Raw genomic sequence first — 18660 nt, 5'->3', positions numbered from 1 at the left:
CTGTGGGACCGCGGAGTCCCCTTAAACTCTCCAGCCTGGGCTGCCTGTTACAGTGCCATGCAAGTGACAAGGAACAAAACCCCTTGTCATAACTATAAAGGGACGGGTAATAGCTCTCCTGTGTACAGTATTATAAAATCCCTCCTGGCCAGAGACTCCAAAATCCTTTTACCTGTAAAGGGTTAAGAAGCTCAGGTAATCTGGCTGACACCTGACCCAAAGGACCAATAAGGGGACAAGATACTTTCAAATCTTTTGGGGGCGGGGGAAGGCTTTTGTGTGTGCTCTTTGTTTGGGAGGTCGTTTGCTCTTGGGACTGAGAGGGACCAGACATCAATCCAAGTTCTCCACATCTTTCTAAACAAGTCTCTCATATTTCAAACTTGTAAGTAAACAGCCAGGCAAGGCATGTTAGTTTTACTTTGTTTTCTCAACTTGTAAATGTACCTTTTACTAGAGTGTTTATCTCTGTTTGCTGTACTTTGAACCTAAGGCTAGAGGAGGGTCCTTTGAGCTCTTTAAGTTTGATTACCCTGTAAAGTTATTTTCCATACTGATTTACAGAGATGATTTTTACCTTTTTTCTTTAATTAAAAGCCTTCTTTTTAAGAACCTGATTGATTTTTCCTTGTTTTTAGATCCAAGGAGGTTGGATCTGTATTCACCAGGAGTTGGTGGGAGGAAGAAGGGGGGATGGTTAATTTCTCCTTGTTTTAAGATCTGTCGGAGAAAAACAGAGTTCTCACTATTTGTTTAGGTACAGCAAGTCAGATGCTTTATTAACTCCCATAATTGCGCAGAGGGAGAGAGCTAAGAAGGTCTCTCAACAGGTAAACAATTACAGCAAGCATTTATACCTTTTGTTACAGACAATAATGAGCAACAGTTGCATTTTGTTTATACATAGGCCATCTTGATATCTCATTTCTTCACTTGTTTTGACTCTTGCCAACATACAATATTTTCTATACCTTATCTACACAAGGTCTTCTACACCTTATCTATACCCGGTCATAATGACTTCTCACACAGTTCTTTCTCACCCGCCTCACACAATCCTCGCTTCTACAAATCTCGCGTTATCAGGGTTACAGTTAGCCTAACTCTTGCTAACGAACTGTCATGCATTGCATCCCCTTCCTGTCAGTTCTTTCTCTACTTCCACAGATCCAAGGGGTTTGGATCTGTATTCACCAGGGAATTGGTGGAGAGTCTCTCAGGGCTACCCAGGGAAGGGAATTAGCTTTGGGAGTGGTGGCAGCGGACCAGATCTAAGCTGGTAGTTAAGCTTAGAAGTTTTCATGCAGGCCCCCACATTTGTATCCTAAAGTTCAGAGTGGGGAAGCAGCCTTGACACCCCTCCATGTACTGTGATCATTCAGCCATCAACTTGTGGAGAGACACAGCCAAATGAGTTTACAAGTATCTTTTTCACAAGTGCCTTCTGTTTGAACAGTGTGGTTAGTTCAGTACCCATTGTGTCCTTCAACTCCTTCCTGAACCTTTGTATGTTGCAGGTGCTACATCAGGAGTGGCCATATTTACTGCAGTGAGGCCTCCTTCATATTTATAAATTGGGCAGTAGGTGGTGATGTGTTTAAATTACACAGATATTTGCAATAAAACAGTTTATCACCTATCTCAGCATCCAGATATTCATTGACACACACTTAGGACACATCCAAACTCATTTGGGCAGCACATCTTCATACTTTCCAATCACATACAGCAGGGGTAGGCAACCTTTCAGAAGTGGTGTGACAAGTCTTCATTTATTCACTTTAATTTAAGGTTTCGCGTGGCGGTAATACATGTTAACGGTTTTTTAGAAGGACTCTCGCTATAAGTCTATATTATATAACTAAACTATTGTTGTAAGTAAAGTAAACAAGGTTTTCAAATGTATAAGAAGCTTCCTTTAAAATTAAATTAAAATGCTGATCTTACGCCACCAGCCTGCTCAGCCCACTGCCAGCCTGGGGTTCTGTTCACCTAGGCCTGCAGGGGGCTGAGCGGGGCGACTCGAGGTCAGGGCAGAGGGCTGGGGGGTGTGTGTGGAGGTGCAGGGAAGAAGGCTGGGTGTTGAGGGGAGGTCAGGGCAGAGGGCTGGGTGGTGTTGGGGGGAGGTCAGGGCAGAGGGCTGGGTGTTGGGGGGGGGTGCAGAGCAGAAGGCTGGGTGCTGGGGGGAGGTCAGGGCAGAGGGCTGGAGGGGGTGTGGAGGTGCAGGGCAGAGGGCTGGGTGTTGAGGGGAGATCAGGGCAGAGGGCTGGGGGTATGTGTGGGGGTGCAGGGTAGAAGGTTGGGTGTTGGGGGCGACTCGAGGTCAGGGCAGAGGGCTGGGGTGTGTGTGGAGGTGCAGGGCGGGAGGCTGGGTGTTGGGGGAAGGTCAGGGCAGAGGGCTGGGGGGATGTGGGGGTGCAGGGCAGAAGGCTGGGTATTGGGGGGAGGTCAGGGCAGAGGGCTGGGGGTGCAAGGCAGAGGGCTGGGTGTGGGGGGAGGTCAGGGCAGAGGGCTGGGGAGGGTGTGGGGGTGCAGGGTAGAAGGCTGGGTGTTGGGGGCGACTCGAGGTCAGGGCAGAGGGCTGGGGTGTGTGTGGAGGTGCAGGGCGGGAGGCTGGGTGTTGTGGGAAGGTCAGGGCAGAGGGCTGGGGGGATGTGGGGGTGCAGGGCAGAAGGCTGGGTATTGGGAGGAGGTCAGGGCAGAGGGCTGGGGAGGGTGTGGGGGTGCAGGGCAGAGGGCTGGGTGTGGGGGGGAGGTCAGGGCAGAGGGCTGGGGAGGGTGTGGGGGGGGGGAGGTCAGGGCAGAGGGCTGGAGGGTGTTTGGGGGTGCAGGGCAGAGGGCTGGAGGTCAGGGCTGGGGGTGTGAGGGTGCAGGGCAGAGGGCTGGGGTGCTCGGCTCGTGGGGGTGCTCCCAGCCCCCTGCCCTGAGCGGCTCCTGGCAGGGGGCTGGGAGGGATATAGCCTGTTCCACTCCCTTCCCCCAGGCCCGTCCCTACCGCTCTCTGCCTCCTCTACGGAGCAGCGAGCACACTGCCGCTCGGCTCGGCTCCGCTCCCCTTTCCTCTCCCCTTCGCAAGAGCCATCACGGGCAGGGAGAGGGAGTGGGAGGGGCCAGAATGCACCACGTTGTGGGAAGAAATGTGTGTGTGGGGGGGGAGAACGTGGCTGCCGCAGGACCAAGCTTCTGCCTCCTGCCCCCGCAGGGGAGAGCGGTGGGGGCTGAGTGGGGCGGGGGGCTGGGACCCCCCCCCCTCCGCTTCTTCCCCCAGCGTGGCGCTTTCCGGCCCCTCCGCCCCTCCTCCTCCTCCTCTCACCGGGCAGGCAGCGTGCCACTCAAAATGGGCTCATGTGCCGCCTTTGGCACGTGTGCTGTAGGTTGCCAACCCCTGGTATATAATGCCTGCATCTGTAACTTTCACTCTATGCATCCGAAGAAGTGAGGTTTTTACCCATGAAAGCTTATGCCCAAATAAATCTGTTAGTCTTTAAGGTGCCACCAGACTCCTTGTTGTTTTTGTAGATACAGACTAACACGGCCTGATACTTGGCACCCTGGTAAGTAACTACCAGATTTGGGGATACAAAAATGGCACTTCTTCACCTAAATCTCCCACAGAATTAGAGGCTATGGCTGAAAGTGGGGCCAGGTGAAGAATGTTCAAAACGGCGCCTTTCTGAGCAGTGGCCAAATGGCAAATAGGTCTCCAGCGGTGACATTGGTGCTTTACAACTTTTAATTTTCAAACTGTTCCTAAGAGCCAAGAGTGTCTGCTCACACGTGATGCCCAGGGGGCAGCCAGCTCCTCATGAAATCACACCCAGCTCCTGAGGAACAAGTGAATGGATCTTCCTTGGAAAATGGGTTTGTCGGAGGCTTTAGAATTTGTTAATTAGTAAATGTGTTTTTCTTTTAGAAAATAAACAGGGACACTTGCTATTTCAGTTACGCAAGTGCAGCTCATTGGTGTGACTGCTTATTTCAGGGCATCTTTCTCACAAATCCATTTACCTACAGCCGTGCAGTTTTCTGAAATAGTGCGGTTCCCTTTGATCATCCCACAGCTCTCCCTGTCAGCAGCGCCTGTCAGCTGGAACCTGGGGAACAAAGAGCAGGAGTCACTGGGTGTTTAGCTTTACTGAGCAAGATTTTTAGCAGCTATCCCTCGTTCAGAGGAGTGGCCTGTCTCCAGACTAGTATCCTTCAGCCGTACTTTTCTACAGAGCCCTAGTTAGTAATAGGCCTTACAGAGTGGGAAAGGAGCTGGCCAGGCTCAGTCCAGCACTGGAAAACACTTGCAAAATCCACCACAATGATTGGCCAGCACCTCTGGTGTAACTTAGTCTTCAAGAACATGCACACAATAGATTCTCCTGTATTTTTAAGACAAGGTTAAAAGTCTCAGAGTGCGTCAGTAGGTAGCGCCTCGACCCAGTGTCTAACCCTGCTCCTATCCCGTTCCCCTCTTTTTATCTCACCAGTGCTCTGGCTGTCTTACTGAATAACCAACAGGGAGCAATACAGCACTAACGCTATCCAACGGAGTGCAAGAATCTATGTTAATGCAACATGGGGCTTGAGAATTTACCCACCAAAATAAGAGAAAATTCAGAGTAGCTTTAACTGCCCACTTGCATAAGTCCAGTGGAACTGGGTTGTTCATTACACTGGCCAGAGGTGCACATATGGTAACAAAACATTAACAAGGAAATCTGCTTTCTCAGGATCCACAACTCATCTCGTAATGAAAATGCTGCAATTATAGGAGAAAAGAGCCATTCTTTTATTGTTTGACAGGTGATCGATTATGCATTATGGATCAATTATGTGATATTTCCTAAGAGAATATCCTCAGTTCTACGCACTAGGGGGCAGAGTTAATATTGTGCACGGTGTTTGAAAGGAAAAAGGCTGAAAAATGCTATTTTCTCCTCGTGAATTAGGGTGTAATTCTCATACATACACTGACTAGTGGAAGGACCTGTGGGAGGAGCAAAGATATGAACAATGCTGAGATTATTACAGCTTCCAAATCTCATATGAAATCTGAGTCCTGAGGGAAAGTGATCTTTCCAGGGACACAGTCCATGACTTTCATCTCCTAGGAGTTGAAACGGTTACACAACCTTTTACAGTCAGTATTGGCAACATTATACATTATTCCCCTCCCTCCTAAATATACATTAAAAAGCTTGATCCTGTCCATCTATCCTGTGGGGAGTGTAGTGCATATAAGTGCATGGCTACACGAGGCTAGATCAGTGAACAGTTATTCTTTTAAGACAACTCTATAGTTTGGCTTACATTTTAAAAAGTCTCATGATTGTGAAAATCTCATGTCAAACGAGTGTAACCAACACAGGGATGCTGCCTGAGTCTGCAGAGAGCCTAAGCCAATCACTCTGGAAGGGTGACAACCGCTCCATGTATCGCAATAAGATAAAAACTCCCAGCCCCATTGCTCTGGGGATCCCTCCAACCCCACCCCAGCAGGGGCCTGTGTGTGTGGCAGGAGGGAAAAAGGGCAGATGCTTGACTCCCCCACCCAAGCAGAAACACACCAATTGCTGGGGTAAGTACTGGGGCCCCTGCTGCTGTTGTTCCTGCTTCTCTGGGGCAGGGGAAAGGGGGCCCAGCTGCCATTTCTGGAAGGAGAATGGTGCTCCAATGCTACTGTCCCTGCATTTCAGAGCTATTGTCACAGGCTGTCTGCAGACTCAGGCAGATGTTGCTGTGTCTCTTATAGCGGGGTCACATTTTCAAGCTTTTTCTTCGTGAACACGAGAGCTAGAAACTTTTTTAAAGAATGAAAGCTGAGAGTCTGACCTCATCACATGACCGTGGCCATCAGGGTCTATGGCACGTGCCTACTGTGATTATATTGGCCCTGCCCGTGGGTGTATTCAAACCCACTGCTGGGGAGCCAAACCTGAAGACCCCAGTAGAGCCTGTGTGGCCATATTTTGTACAATGGTGCCATGTTCACTGAGTGGTGTCTGAAGTGGATGGAGTCTGGTTGGTGGGTGGGGCTGGGAAAATACCACCACTTTCCCCACCCCCATTGCAGCCCTGGTGGAGGTAAAATGTGCTGCTCGGCAGGAGAGAGAGGACCCTGACCCTGCATTAACGAGCGCATTGCTGGACAAGGGCCACCTCACTCAGGCAGAGCAGCACAGCTGAGAGCTAACATAGGCGTGAACAGCTAAGTGCCTCTTCAGCAAGACAAGGATTGTGCTTAAACTAGTGTCTTCCCAGACGTGCCCATTCTCCAAACAGACCCTGACCCCCCTTTGTCCTGTGGTCTTGCAAGCACACGGGGGGCTTGAGACTGACCAGCTCTCCATGGGGAGGACTCTGCCTGGTGCTTCACTTTACTTGTGCTCACAGACAACCTCTGCTCCCGCTAGCACTAGAGAGCACTAACCTTGTGTTCCCACTTGTGCACCGTGCAAGACACATTCAGTTTCAAAGCCAAAATAGGAACCATGAACACTCACAGTGTTTCATCGAACGTGGAGCCGTCCACCCAGGTCCATTTCCTCTCTGAGGATGTAACACTGAGTCCAAGCCAGACCAGGTTCCGTTGTGGAATATTCAGTACATACGCCTGTAAGTGACAGGACGGAGGAGTCTGGGTGAATATAACCTGCTAGAATTCTCTGGCTTCTTTGCTCTCTCGGTGAATGACGGAAGAGAACCTGCTACATAGCTCTGCAATAGATATAAACCCAATTTCTGTTTCCCTTTCCCAGTCTCACCCCCTCCTTCCCCTCCACGTATCAATGATATTTTAATGTGCTCTGTAATAGATTTTTCTTAAGCCAAATGTCATACAGCTGGGGCATTGTTTTGCTGCAAGCCCATTGTATTACATTATAACTAGCGACACTCATCTCTCAAGGGGGGGTTAAGCCATTTTTATTTACTGTACCATCTCCTCCTTATCTTGGATCACGAGCATTTGAGAGCTCTTCGCTGAGCAGTCCTCACGACTCTCACTCCACGTTTTACTTTCTTTAGAGACCCAGTAGCACTTGTTCTTGTGCGGCAGCCAGTCAATGGGGCACAGTTTGCACCCACAGCCCTCTAGAAATAGACATGGAAAAGGCAGCATTAAATAGGCTGCAACCTCAGTTAGGAACCAGGACATTTAACAGAGTTGCCTGTTATGTCCTTATAGTCCAGCTCCCCAGGTTCTTGTGGAAAACAAGTCTTTAAGCATTGTACAGGTGGTTTTACCCACCAATGGTAGGAAAACACCATTTGGTTTATCGGTTTCTTCTATACACTTTACATAAAAATACTGCTCAAGTCTCTGAAGATAAATTGCAAAATCTTCCTCTTTTTCATTACATTGGAAATTGTCAATATTGCCAAATGCACCTATTTTATCTTTACTCAGTCGCCTTTATTTTTTTATAATCCCATCCTCGTTGCCAGTTTCTCTATTGTTCTCAGCAGACACACAGAGGAGATAAATAGATAAAAACATAACTTGATTTAGACTCATAGACTTTAAGGTCAGAAGGGACCATTATGATCATCTAGTCTGACCTCCCGCATGATGCAGGCCACAAAAGCTGACCCACCCCCTTTCCCTTGACTCAGCTGTTGAAGTCCCCAAATCCTGTGATTTAAAGACTTCAAGTCGCAGAGAATCCTCCAGCTAGCGACCCCCGCCCCATGCTGCGGAGGAAGGCGAAAAACCTCCAGGGCCTCTGCCAATCTACCCTGGAGGAAAATTCCTTCCCGACCCCAAATATGGCAATCAGTAGAACCCCGAGCATGCGGGCAATATTCTCCAGCCAGACCCTCATTGACCATTGATACTATTTACCAGCGATGGCACGCTGTTGATTAATTGACTAAAATCACGTTAGCCCATCAAACCATTCCCTCCATAAACTTATCTAGCTTAATCTTAAAGCCAGACAGGTCTTTCACCCCCACTGTTTCTTAGATTTCTTAGAATTCAAAACACACCAGCACCCAGAAACAAAGAGAGACAAAGCAGGCTGCTCCCCAAGGCAATTCACCCCACCTTGCTTTCAGCTGTCTGGCTGCAAAGTGTCCGTCTGCTGCTCTCTCACTCACACAAACTCCCTAGCCTGCAAACCTTCTGCTCTTAAAGCAAGAGCTAACAATGTCAGCAATCCTCAATGCGCACTGCTAATGGCCTATGCTGCGGCTAGTTCAGCATGCTTGGAGTTTTAATATTATACTATTAACATTATCCTCTGCTGCCTGTGGACTTTAAGATTTACCCTGACTGTACACTAGGTGTCACAGCTCCACATCACCACAGCCGTGAACAGTTTTATCTAATAATAATAACTACAGAGCTTTTCATCAGTAGATCTCAAAGTGCTTCTCCATCTTTAATGTATTTCTCTTCACAACACCACTCTAAGGCAGGGCAGTGCTGTCGTCCCCATGTTACAGACAGGGAACTGAGGCAAGGCGAGGCGAAGCCATCTGTCCAAGGTCACACAAGAAGTTTGTGGAGCAGGGGACTGAACCAGAGCTCATAGGGTTAGTGCCCAAACCACTGGCCCATCCTTCCTCTCTAGTGGCAGGGGATGGGACAAATGGCACAAACATCAGAGCCTGTCACTGCAGTTGCCTTCCCCCACCCCAGTCGCAAAGAAGCGGATGGTACCTCTTGAACTGTTCTGCGGCCGTGCTTCACACGGACTCCTAGAACTCATCAGGTCTTGGCTGGGTTCCTCACCATTCCCATTTCCTCCAGGAGCTCTGTGGTTCTCAGCAGCAGTTGGGGCCACTCTGCTCCGCTGCTGCTGGAAACCTTGAAAACAGCAACCGTGTTACTGGAGGTTGGGAACTCCCTGACAGCCCCCCAGTGCAATAGAACATTGAATCACACGGAGCAAACGGAGGGTGGGAGAAAGGAAGAGACAGAGACAATCAGACCCTTTAAAACTCAGGCCAATGCTACGAATTTCCTGTGTAAATATGAAAAAAGCCATCAGAGACATGTCTGTGTGTGCACGTGTGGTCCCTTCCTTTATCTGCAATAACTTTGAAATATTTAAAGGTAAGCTGCAAAGATATAAAAAAATGGGGGTTGTGCCCTGTGATGCAATGTCTGTAGTCACCTGAAAGGTCGTGTGTGTGTGTGTGTGTGTGTGTGTGTGTGTGGAAGGTCGCACACTTCATACCTTGTGTAGCCAAGCTCATTGCACACACCAGGGGCTCCTGCCATCCTTCCGTTCCACCCACAAGCTCCCTGTGGGGCATCCTCCTATCCCCCTCTATTGCAGGAACTCCCCCCAACCTCCCCCTGCCAGGGTGTCTGGGTGCCCCCCATTCCTCCTCCTCCTATACCAGAGTCCTCTATTCTCTCTCCATGCCAGCTGCTCTATGTGCACCCACATTCCCATTTCCCTTCATGCCTTCCCTTCCCCTCCATGGCAGGGGCTCTGTGTGTACCCCCATTCCCTCTCCCTCCATGGCAGGGGAACCATGTGTACCCCCATTCCCCTCTTTGCCCCACCTTCCTCCCCTTTTTTGAGTAGTATAGGCCAAGATGTTGCAAAGTGCCCAGGAATTTTGGGTGTCCAACTTGAAACACCTTCAAAGAGGCCTGATTTTCAGAGGGTCGATGCTCAGCACCTTTTTGAAAATCAGGCCACTTTAAGGCACCTCAAGCTGGACACCCAAGTCACTGGGCACTTTGCAACATCTTGACTTTCATCTACCCTTTTCCCCCTAGACGATTCTCTGGGTGAACGGACAAGGAATAGGATTTGGGCATCACAAATACCAAGGGAGGGGAACGTGAGTGAAGGGGGAGGACCCTCTGCCAGTGCGCCCCCTCGAGCCAAGACACAGCATTGCAGGTGTTCTTCAGCTCTAGCGCCTCCTCTTGTCTACCACTCTACTTCTGTAGCGGCCTATGACTTCTGTGGCAGAGCCTCTGTCCAGGGCCACCGACTTTCAAGTCGAGTCCCCTGCCACAGTCACAAAAATCCAACCAAACATCCCGACAAAGGGTTCTTCTGTCCCACATGGGCTGCTCTTCAGTCCGCCCTCTGGGCTCAGTTCTCAGCCCCTCCTGGGCTACCTTTAATTCCTTCCCTGCTCTGGTATACTCCTGGCTGCTTTTCCTGGAGTCCCTCTCACAGTCTGCCACTCACTGGAGTTCTCTGCTCTTCTCCCGTATTCCCCGCCCCTGCAGAGTTCCTCCTGGCTCTTTTAGCTAAGCACCACCTCACAGCGTTTCCCCCCACAGGCCCCTTTTCCTAGCAGATTCCCACTGCCTCCCCTCCCAGGGAACTCCCTGCTTCCTGCAGACCCTGCCTCCCACAGCAATCTAATGTGCTGCCTGTAGCACCTCCCCTGAGTTCTCTCAGCCCTTTCTGTGTGGCCCAGGTGTTCATCAGGCTGTCACCTGACCCCCTTATTCCCATCCCCTCAGGCTAGCAGGCAGCTTATATGGGACAGGCAGAACTGACCCCATTTCTTCTAAAGGGGCCAGTCACTCTATGACAACGAACATCAGAGAGAGGAAATGATTTTTAGCTGGACTGTTTAAACCATGTTTGTTTTTGGTTAATTTCTTTATTTAATTCAAATGCCTAAAAAACTCTTAGGAGAAATGTTCTCTTTGTTAAAAACTCAACACCTCCCTCTTTATTTTTCTGGTCCCCCAAGCAAACCTCTGCAAAATAATCAGAGAAGGCTTGTTATACTTGACATGAAAGTAAACAACTTTAAACATGACACATTACAAAGAGCAGGTGGGTGAGGTAATATCTTTTATTGGACCAACTTCTGTTGGGGAGAGAGACAAGCTTCTGAGCTACATAGAGCTCTTCTTCAGTTCTTGTCTTGTACATATTTGAGGCAGGCAGCTATGTGGTCATGGTGAGGGATGTTGGTGTATAGGGAAGTAACACTCATGGTGGCGAGGCTGGTGTTCTGAGGGAGGTTGTTAATGTTGTGGAGTTTCTGAAGGAAGTTGGTTGTGTCCTGGATGAAACTGGCCCTTTGTGTGGTGAGTGGTTTGAGGATGGTTTCTATCAGTCCCAATAGTCCTTCATTAAGAGAACTGTGGCCAGATATGATGGGTCTGCCTGGGCTCCCTTGTTTGTGTATCTTGGGAAGCAGGTAGACCCGAAGAAGAGCTCTGTGTGACTTGAAAGCTTGTCTCTCTCACCAGCAGAACCTGGCCCAATAAAAGATATCACCTCACCCACCTGGTCTTGCCAATATCGTGGGACTAACACAGCTACAACAACACTGCGTACACAAAGAGGCACCTCCTTTTCACAGATCACCTTTAACACTTTCCCTGCAGTTTTTGTCCATTTTCAAATGGGGGGGGGGAAGTGTCATTTAAACATAATCTTGCAATTTACAAGTAATATGGCTCCACTTTGTTGACTTCCCACCAGTTTTCTTGATGGTTGTGTCAGTACAAGGAGCCCAGCTCGACGAAAAGGCTTTTTAGCTTTCTCTGCTGTCTGGCTAGACACATTAGGGGGGTATCATTGACAAAAGCCTTCATTGACTTTCTGTGGGACATTCAGTGAGCACTTACATGGTACATAGACCTCGTGCTGGCCCCCTGCTGGGGGCAGATTCCACTCTAGCAGAGCAGCAATATTGTACAGTCACAAACACATCAGCAAACTACTCAGCAAAGTCACCTTTAATATCAAAGCCACCATAACTGGGTGATGAGTTAGCCAGCCGAGATGGTGAATGCATCTTCTTAGAGGGACATTTCACGATGGGTAAAAGGACCACAGCAGTTCAAAGGGGCTCTGAAAGCCCTTCATCTGACCATGGGAGAATTCCCTAGGTGCAGTCACTGCAGAAGACAGCCGTGAGCTGTCCTCTAAGGAGCCTCTTGCAAGCGCTGGCATGGAGGAGACATGCTGAGGAACAGGGCTGGGGCAGGAGGGACATGGCATGGGTGGGACCAATGTGGAGCTACTAGGCAGCTCTGCTTCCCGTCAACAGGCTGCCGTAACATAGCCTGGCCCCAGGCTCTCTGAATGTCACTGGAGCAGTCCAGAATCCTGGGCCGAGTTCTGTGCAGTACCTCTAAGAATCTCACAGTTAGTGCACAGAGTTAAAAGGAAACAGATCAGTTTGCATTGCTTACCCGAGAGAATCGGAATGACCACACCCAGCTTGAGGGCCACACTTCCTGCCAACAGCATCCCCAAAACGATTTTATACCAACGGAGATTCAGAGGAGAATCTGTAACATTCAATAGCGCGTGAAATATCAGCAGTGGCTCTCGTGAGCTCTAAACGGAGACACAGGGTAATTTACAGAGCAGGCTGATTTTTTTCCCCCCAAACAAAACCGTCTTTAAAATAAATAAATAAAATGCCCTTTTTTTCCCCCAAAATCCAAAAGGGTTTTTTGAAACTTTGTTTCAAATATTTTTTACTTAAACTGTAAACACAAACATTAGTCTGTTTTTTCTCCTTTCCCTTTTTCATTTTTCATTTGCTTTTTTGGTCACTTTGCCCTTCATGCTCTGTTGGCGGCGTCCTCAGTCTCTGTGTAGGGTCATCACCATCTTCGCTTGTTGTCTTACCTCTTTTCTCTTCTGTGTTCTAGCCTCAGTCCTCTCTTGCTCGCTCCCTCTCCCCCTCCCCACCTCCACCCGCATCATCTATGCCAGTTCTTTTCTTCCCTGTTTACATCTGGTCGTTTTCTTTGGGTTTGGCAGAGTTTCTACAAATGCTCATTTTGATTTGTTAGTGTTCCTAGTGCTGGATCTCTCCCAAACTCGTTCCCCAGCCTTCACAGGCCCCCAATGGCTTAGACACATTCCCCCAGAGTCCACCTGGCTGCAGAAGCTGTGCTTTCTAGTTTAACTCCTCCAGGGACAATGTGTCAGGAAAACAAGGAACCCAGGCTTAGCAAACCATAGATACCTTTACTCTTGAAAGCATTAGAGAGTCACAACAAAATCCTGAACTCAACCCCATAGCCTGATCTAGCTCCTCCTGTGATCCCCGGATTCAGTCAGCAGCCTTAGGCTAGGCAGCCCTTCCTGCCTCCTCTCTCCTTAGTCTGGTCTTCTGGCATGTGGTGGTGCCGTCTGGTCCCTTGCTCCAGCCACTCTCCCTCCCAGGACCGGCTCCAGGCACCAGCCGACCAAGCACATGCTTGGGGCGGCACCTTGGGGCGGGGCAGCGCTCGGGTTTTTATTTATTTATTTATTGGTTCGTCGGGGCAGCGCTGGAGGGTGGTTTTTTTTGTTTCTGCGGCGTGGTGCTCGGGGGGGTGGGGCTTCGGGCGGCACAGCGCTCGGAGGAGGCGGGGGCTTGGCGTTGTGTTGGGGGGCGGGGGCTGGCGTGGCACGGCGCTCGGGGGGGGCGGGCTTCGGGTGGCGCAGTGCTCTGGGGGCGGGGCTTCGGGCGGCGTGGCGCTGGGGCGGGGATTTCGGCGGCGCTGGGGGGGTTCGGCTGTGTGGTGCTCGCGGGGAGGGGTACGGCAGCGCAGCGCTTGCGGGGGGGCGGGGTACGGCACTCTTCTTTTTTGCCTGGGGGCGGCAAAAAAGTTAGAGCCGGCCCTGCTCCCTCCCTCCCTTTGGCTTCTGCGTAGAAAGTCCAAGTCAATGGCCCTCTTGGCAGGAAACCCATTTTTCCAGTATAGGAAGGGAAGAAGCATTCAGCGCTGGTGGCCTTTGATGGGTCTCTCATTGGTGTCCCACGCCCAGCAAGAGCTAGAAAAGACTGACCTTGGTTTTTCAACACAGGATGCAAACTGGCATCTAGCACCCAAAGTGGAAGAGACCAGACAAAAATGGACTTCAACAAACAAAATAATGTTCAATTTGATACAGACATATTCCCCTCTGTCACAAATACCACTTCTGAAAATCATTTATGTCAAAACTTCAATATATAGCAAAAAAAAAAAAAAAGGTTTCAAGGACAATTTTGAAAAATTAGTCTGTTTAGAAAACAAAGTGCACCACAATGATTTTTAATTGCTTCCTGGGGGCTTTTCCCCAACCATCTCTGCTAATTTACTGATATTACTTTTCTGGATGTTTTCCAGGGCCTTGATCCTGCAAAATCTTTTGCCTGGCACTTGCCAGAGCAGCTCTAGAGATGCCATGTGCTGATTCTCAACGTAGACACTCCCCGGTCTATGCAGAGCTCTCCATTTACTGCCATCTGCACTAATCTGATCATCAGCAGAATTATACAATGGTACCTCATTCATTCCATATATTTTCATGTGTCTCTTTGCTGAAAGACAAGGCCTTCTTATTATTTATATTTATAGGATAGTTAAGCTCTGGAGAAGGTTATCTAGAGAGGTTGTGGAATCCCCGCCATTGGAGTTTTCAAGAACAAGTTAGACAAACACCTGTCAGGGATGGTCTAGTTATACTTTATCCTAGCTCAGTGCAGGGGGATGGACTAGATCAGTGGTTCTCAACCTTTCCAGACTACTGTACCCCTTTCAGGAGTCTGATTTGTCTTGTGTACCCCAAGTTTCACCTCCCTTAAAAACGACTTGCTTACAAAAACAGACCAAAAAATACAAAAGTGTCACAGTGCATTATTACTGAAAAATTGCTGACTTTCTCAGTTTTACCATTTAATTATAAAATAAATCGATTGGAATATAAATATTGTACTTGCATTTCAGTGTATAGTCATATAAACAAGTCACTGAGTGTATGAATTTTAGTTTGTGCTGACTTCGCTAGCGCATTTTATGTAGCCTGCTGTAAAACTAGGCAAATCTCTAGATGAGTTGATGTGCCCCCGGAAGACCTCGGCGTACCCCCAAGGGTACACGTACCCCTGGCTGAGAACCACTGGACTAGATGACCTCCTGAGGTCCCTTCCAGCCTAACATTTCTAGGATTCTATTATTATGGTAAGGCCCAAAGGCCCCAGTCAGGATTGGGACCCCATTGTGCTGAGCGCTGCACAAACATAGCAGAGACAGTCCCAGTCCTGAAGGGCTCACAGTCAAGAGACACAGACAAAGGGAACGGGAATCTTACAGTTATTGATGAGGTTGGTTACACTCGGGAGAAGTGTGAATTGATTAGGTTACTGTTAAGAAGGAGAGACACCTGGATAATGACATGATCCCATTTTGTGTTAATGGAAAAATAAGTTTAAAAAGAAAAAGAGGAAAAGACTTGGAGAAGGGGACTAGTCACAGCCCATCCCCTGCCTAGCCAGGATCGCAGGCTGGGTTCCATAACCTCATGGCAGAGGTGAGCCTGAAGGAGGGATTTGAGGGAGGATAATTCTAATGTGAATACCGTAGGGGGACACTTTAAATCGATACCTTGGCTTCCCTGGGGATGTGACAGGGCTGATTGGTTCCTCTCGTGGAGGTTTAGTGCCACGTAACCCTCTTCACCCTCCATTGTCCGGAGCTGCTCTCAGCTTTGATGATCCAGCAGCTATTCAGAAGAGAAATGACAAAGTGATTAACTGGATTCAGACTCAGCCTGTAGCTTCAGGTGTGTGCCTGCGGTAGGAGCTTTGTCTTCTCCACAAGAGTGAGTGTGAAACCACATAAGTAAAGACGCATGGTCCAGACAGCAGCAGCAGAGTTGGACGTGCATTCTGCACCCATGGTAGTGACCACATAAGCTAAACTTCTTTCCATAATCAACTCTGTCAGCCCTCTCTAACGTCTTCAGAAAAAAGCTGCTTTCTACCACCAATTTCTCATGCACGTTCTCTAGCCCAGGGGTTCTCAAACTGGGAGTTGTGACCCCTCAGGGGGGTCACAAGGTTATTATGTGGGGGGTCATGAGCCGTCAGCCTCCACCCCAAACCCCACTTTGCCTCCAGCATTTATAATAGCATTTAATATAAAAAATGTGTTTTTAATTTATAAGGGGGGGGGGGGTGTCACACTCAGAGGCTTGCTGTGTGAAAGGGGTCAGCAATGCAAAAGTTTGAGAACCACTGCTCTAGCCCAAGGAGAATCATACGTGTGCACCTGCAAAGGTTGAGCTTAACAACTGTAACTTGCCCGCAGGGAGTCAGTAACACAGAGCTGGCAACTGAACTCAGAGCTTTGGTGGCACAGCCCAGTGCCCTAACCATGAGACCAGCCTCCCTTGCTAAATTTTTAACCTCATTTTTTTCTCCACACATTGTGTCAAGGTGTAACTGACTCTACAAGGTTCAATATGAACCACACAACTGCAAACTATCCTGATGTGAAGGCAAGACAGAAAGAAGAGTGAGAGGCCAATATGGGTCCATCAGGAGCTTTTTAATGATCAGAAAAATCAAAAAGGATCCTTCACAAAGTGGAAAAACATGGCCGAATTGCTAAGGAGGAGTGCAAAAGAACAGCACAAGCACGTAGGAAGAAAAATCAGAATGGCTAAGGCACAAAATGAGTTACACCTAGAAGGGACATAAAAGGCAGTAAGAAAAAGTTCCTTAAATACATAAGGAACGAGAAAGATGAAAAAAAGTGTAGGTCTTCTACTGAGCAGGGAAGAAGTGCTAATAACTGATGAAATCAAGAAGGCTGAGGTGTTCAATGCTTATTGTACTGCAGTCTTCACTAAAAGGGTTAATGGTGACCAGATACTCAACACAATTAATATTAACAACAAGGGGGAAGGAACTCAAGCCAAAATAGGGAAAGAGCAAACTAAAGAATATTTAGACAAGTTAGATGTATTCAAGTCCACAGGACTTGAGGAAATTCATCCAAGTGTACTTAAAGAACTAGCTGATGCAATCTCGGAACTGTTAGCAATGATCTTTGAGAACTCATGGAAGGATGGGTGAAGTACCAGAGAAATGGAGAAGGACATAGTACCTATCTGTAAAGAGGGTGTCATAAACATACAGTTAAGGGTTAATTCAGCTTTTTAACCCTTTACAGGTAAAAGAGTACTGTGACAAAGTTCCTCCTCTATCTTGGTGGGTCCTGCGCTTATTGATGGATTTTCCTGCCTCAGAGATTCACCATGTGGGTTGGGGAACTGCCCAGAGACCTTCCCCTCTGGAAGAACCCACAGTCCAGGTCAATTGGGAGGTTTGGGAGGAACCCAGGCCCGCCCTCTACTCCGGGTTCCAGCCCAGGGCCCTGAGGACTGCAGCTGTCTATAGTGCCTCCTGTAATTGCTGCATGACAGCTACAACTCCCTGGGCTACTTCCCCATGGCCTCCTCCAAACACCTTCCTTATTCTCACCACAGGACCTTCCTCCTGGTGTCTGATAATTCTTGTGCCCCTCAGTCCTCCAGCAGCAGCACACCCTCTCACTCTCTGCTCCTTACACCTCTTGCTCCTCACACTCACACCACAAATGAAGTGAGCTCCTTTTAAAACCCAGGTGCCCTGATTAGCCCGCCTTAATTGATTCTAGCAGCTTCTTCTTAATTGGCTCCAGGTGTCCTAATTAGCCTGCCTGCCTTAACTGGTTCTAGCAGGTTCCTGATTACTCTAGTGCAGCCCCTTCTCTGGTCACTCAGGGAACAGAAAACTACTCATCCAGTGACCAGTATATTTGCCCTCTACCAGACTCCTGTACCCCACTGGTCTGGGTCTGTCACATTACATAACCTATCTAACACCTGACCAGAAGAACCAATAAGGGGACAAAATACTTTAAAATCTAAAGTAAATCTTATTTTCTTATTTGTAAGTTCCTTTGCAAATAAAAGAAAGGGTAAATTTGGTTTCTTTAAAGTTTTGCCCTGAGGGAACCCCTCTGTGTTTTAAATCTGATTGTCTGTAAGATTATCTTCCATTCTAGTCTTAGGGTATGTCTACACTACGAAATTACTCCAATTTTACAGAAGTTGATTTTCGGGAACAGATTGTATAATGTCGAGTGCATGCATTCACACTAAGCACATTAATTCGGCGGTGTGCGTCCATGGTACCGTGGCAAGCATTTCGGAGCGGTGCACTGTGATAGCTATCCCACAGTTCCTACAGCCCATTGGAATTCTGGGTTGAGCTCCCAATGCCTGATGGGGCCAAAAATTTGTCACGGGTAGTTATGGGTAAATGTCGTCAGTCAATCCTCCCTCCATGAAAGCAACGGCAGACAGTCATTTCACGCCCTTTTCCCTGGATTGCCCTGGCAGACGCCATAGCACGGCAACCATGGAGCCCGTTCAGCCTTTTTTCACTGTCACCATATGTCTACTGGATGCTGCTGACAGACGCGGTACTGCAGCGCTACACAGCAGCATCCCCTTGCCTTTGCAAGTTGGCAAAGATGGTTAGCAGCCATACTGTACCGTCTGCTGCTTTGCAAGTTGACAAAGACGGTTACCACCAGTCATACTGTACCATCTGCTGCTGTCATGGGTGCTCCTGGCCGGCCTCGGTGAGGTCGGTCGGGGGCGCCTGGACAAAAATGGAAATGACTTCCTAGGTCATTCTCTTCTTTAAGTTTTGTCTAATGGAGATTCAGTCCTGCCTAGAATATCAGGCAAGCCTACTAAAGAACCACAGATGCAAACGCCGCTCCGGGTCAGAGCCTCAGACATCCCGCAGAAATGATGAGCTTACATCTTGATTTTAATAAGGCTTTTGACACAATCCCACCTGACGTTCTCATAAGCAAACCAGGGAAATGCAGTCTAGCTGAAATTACTATAAGGTGGGAGCATAACTGGTAGAAAGACTGTCCTCAAAGAGTAGTTATTA

The 18660-nt window shown here is 48.5% G+C and overlaps 1 protein-coding gene across 1 annotated transcript; it reads right to left on the bottom strand.

Moving 5' to 3' along the window:
- Nucleotides 1-789: 789 nt before the first annotated feature.
- Nucleotides 790-17296, bottom strand: LOC135974926 (killer cell lectin-like receptor subfamily F member 1). Its single transcript, XM_065564243.1, has 7 exons — nt 17191-17296; nt 15308-15425; nt 12131-12229; nt 8657-8803; nt 6929-7083; nt 6495-6604; nt 790-4094 (listed from the first exon to the last, which is right to left on the bottom strand). Exons 2-7 carry the CDS (start codon nt 15387-15389, stop codon nt 3974-3976), a joined length of 714 nt encoding a protein of 237 aa, XP_065420315.1. The 5' UTR covers nt 15390-15425; nt 17191-17296; the 3' UTR covers nt 790-3973.
- Between the last annotated feature and the right edge of the window lie 1364 nt (nt 17297-18660).

This window comes from Chrysemys picta, chromosome 12, assembly GCF_011386835.1.
Source record: "Chrysemys picta bellii isolate R12L10 chromosome 12, ASM1138683v2, whole genome shotgun sequence".
Taxonomy (NCBI): domain Eukaryota; kingdom Metazoa; phylum Chordata; order Testudines; family Emydidae; genus Chrysemys; species Chrysemys picta.
Note: the sequence above shows the minus strand (reverse complement) of the source record. Positions and strands in the feature narration are given on the sequence as shown.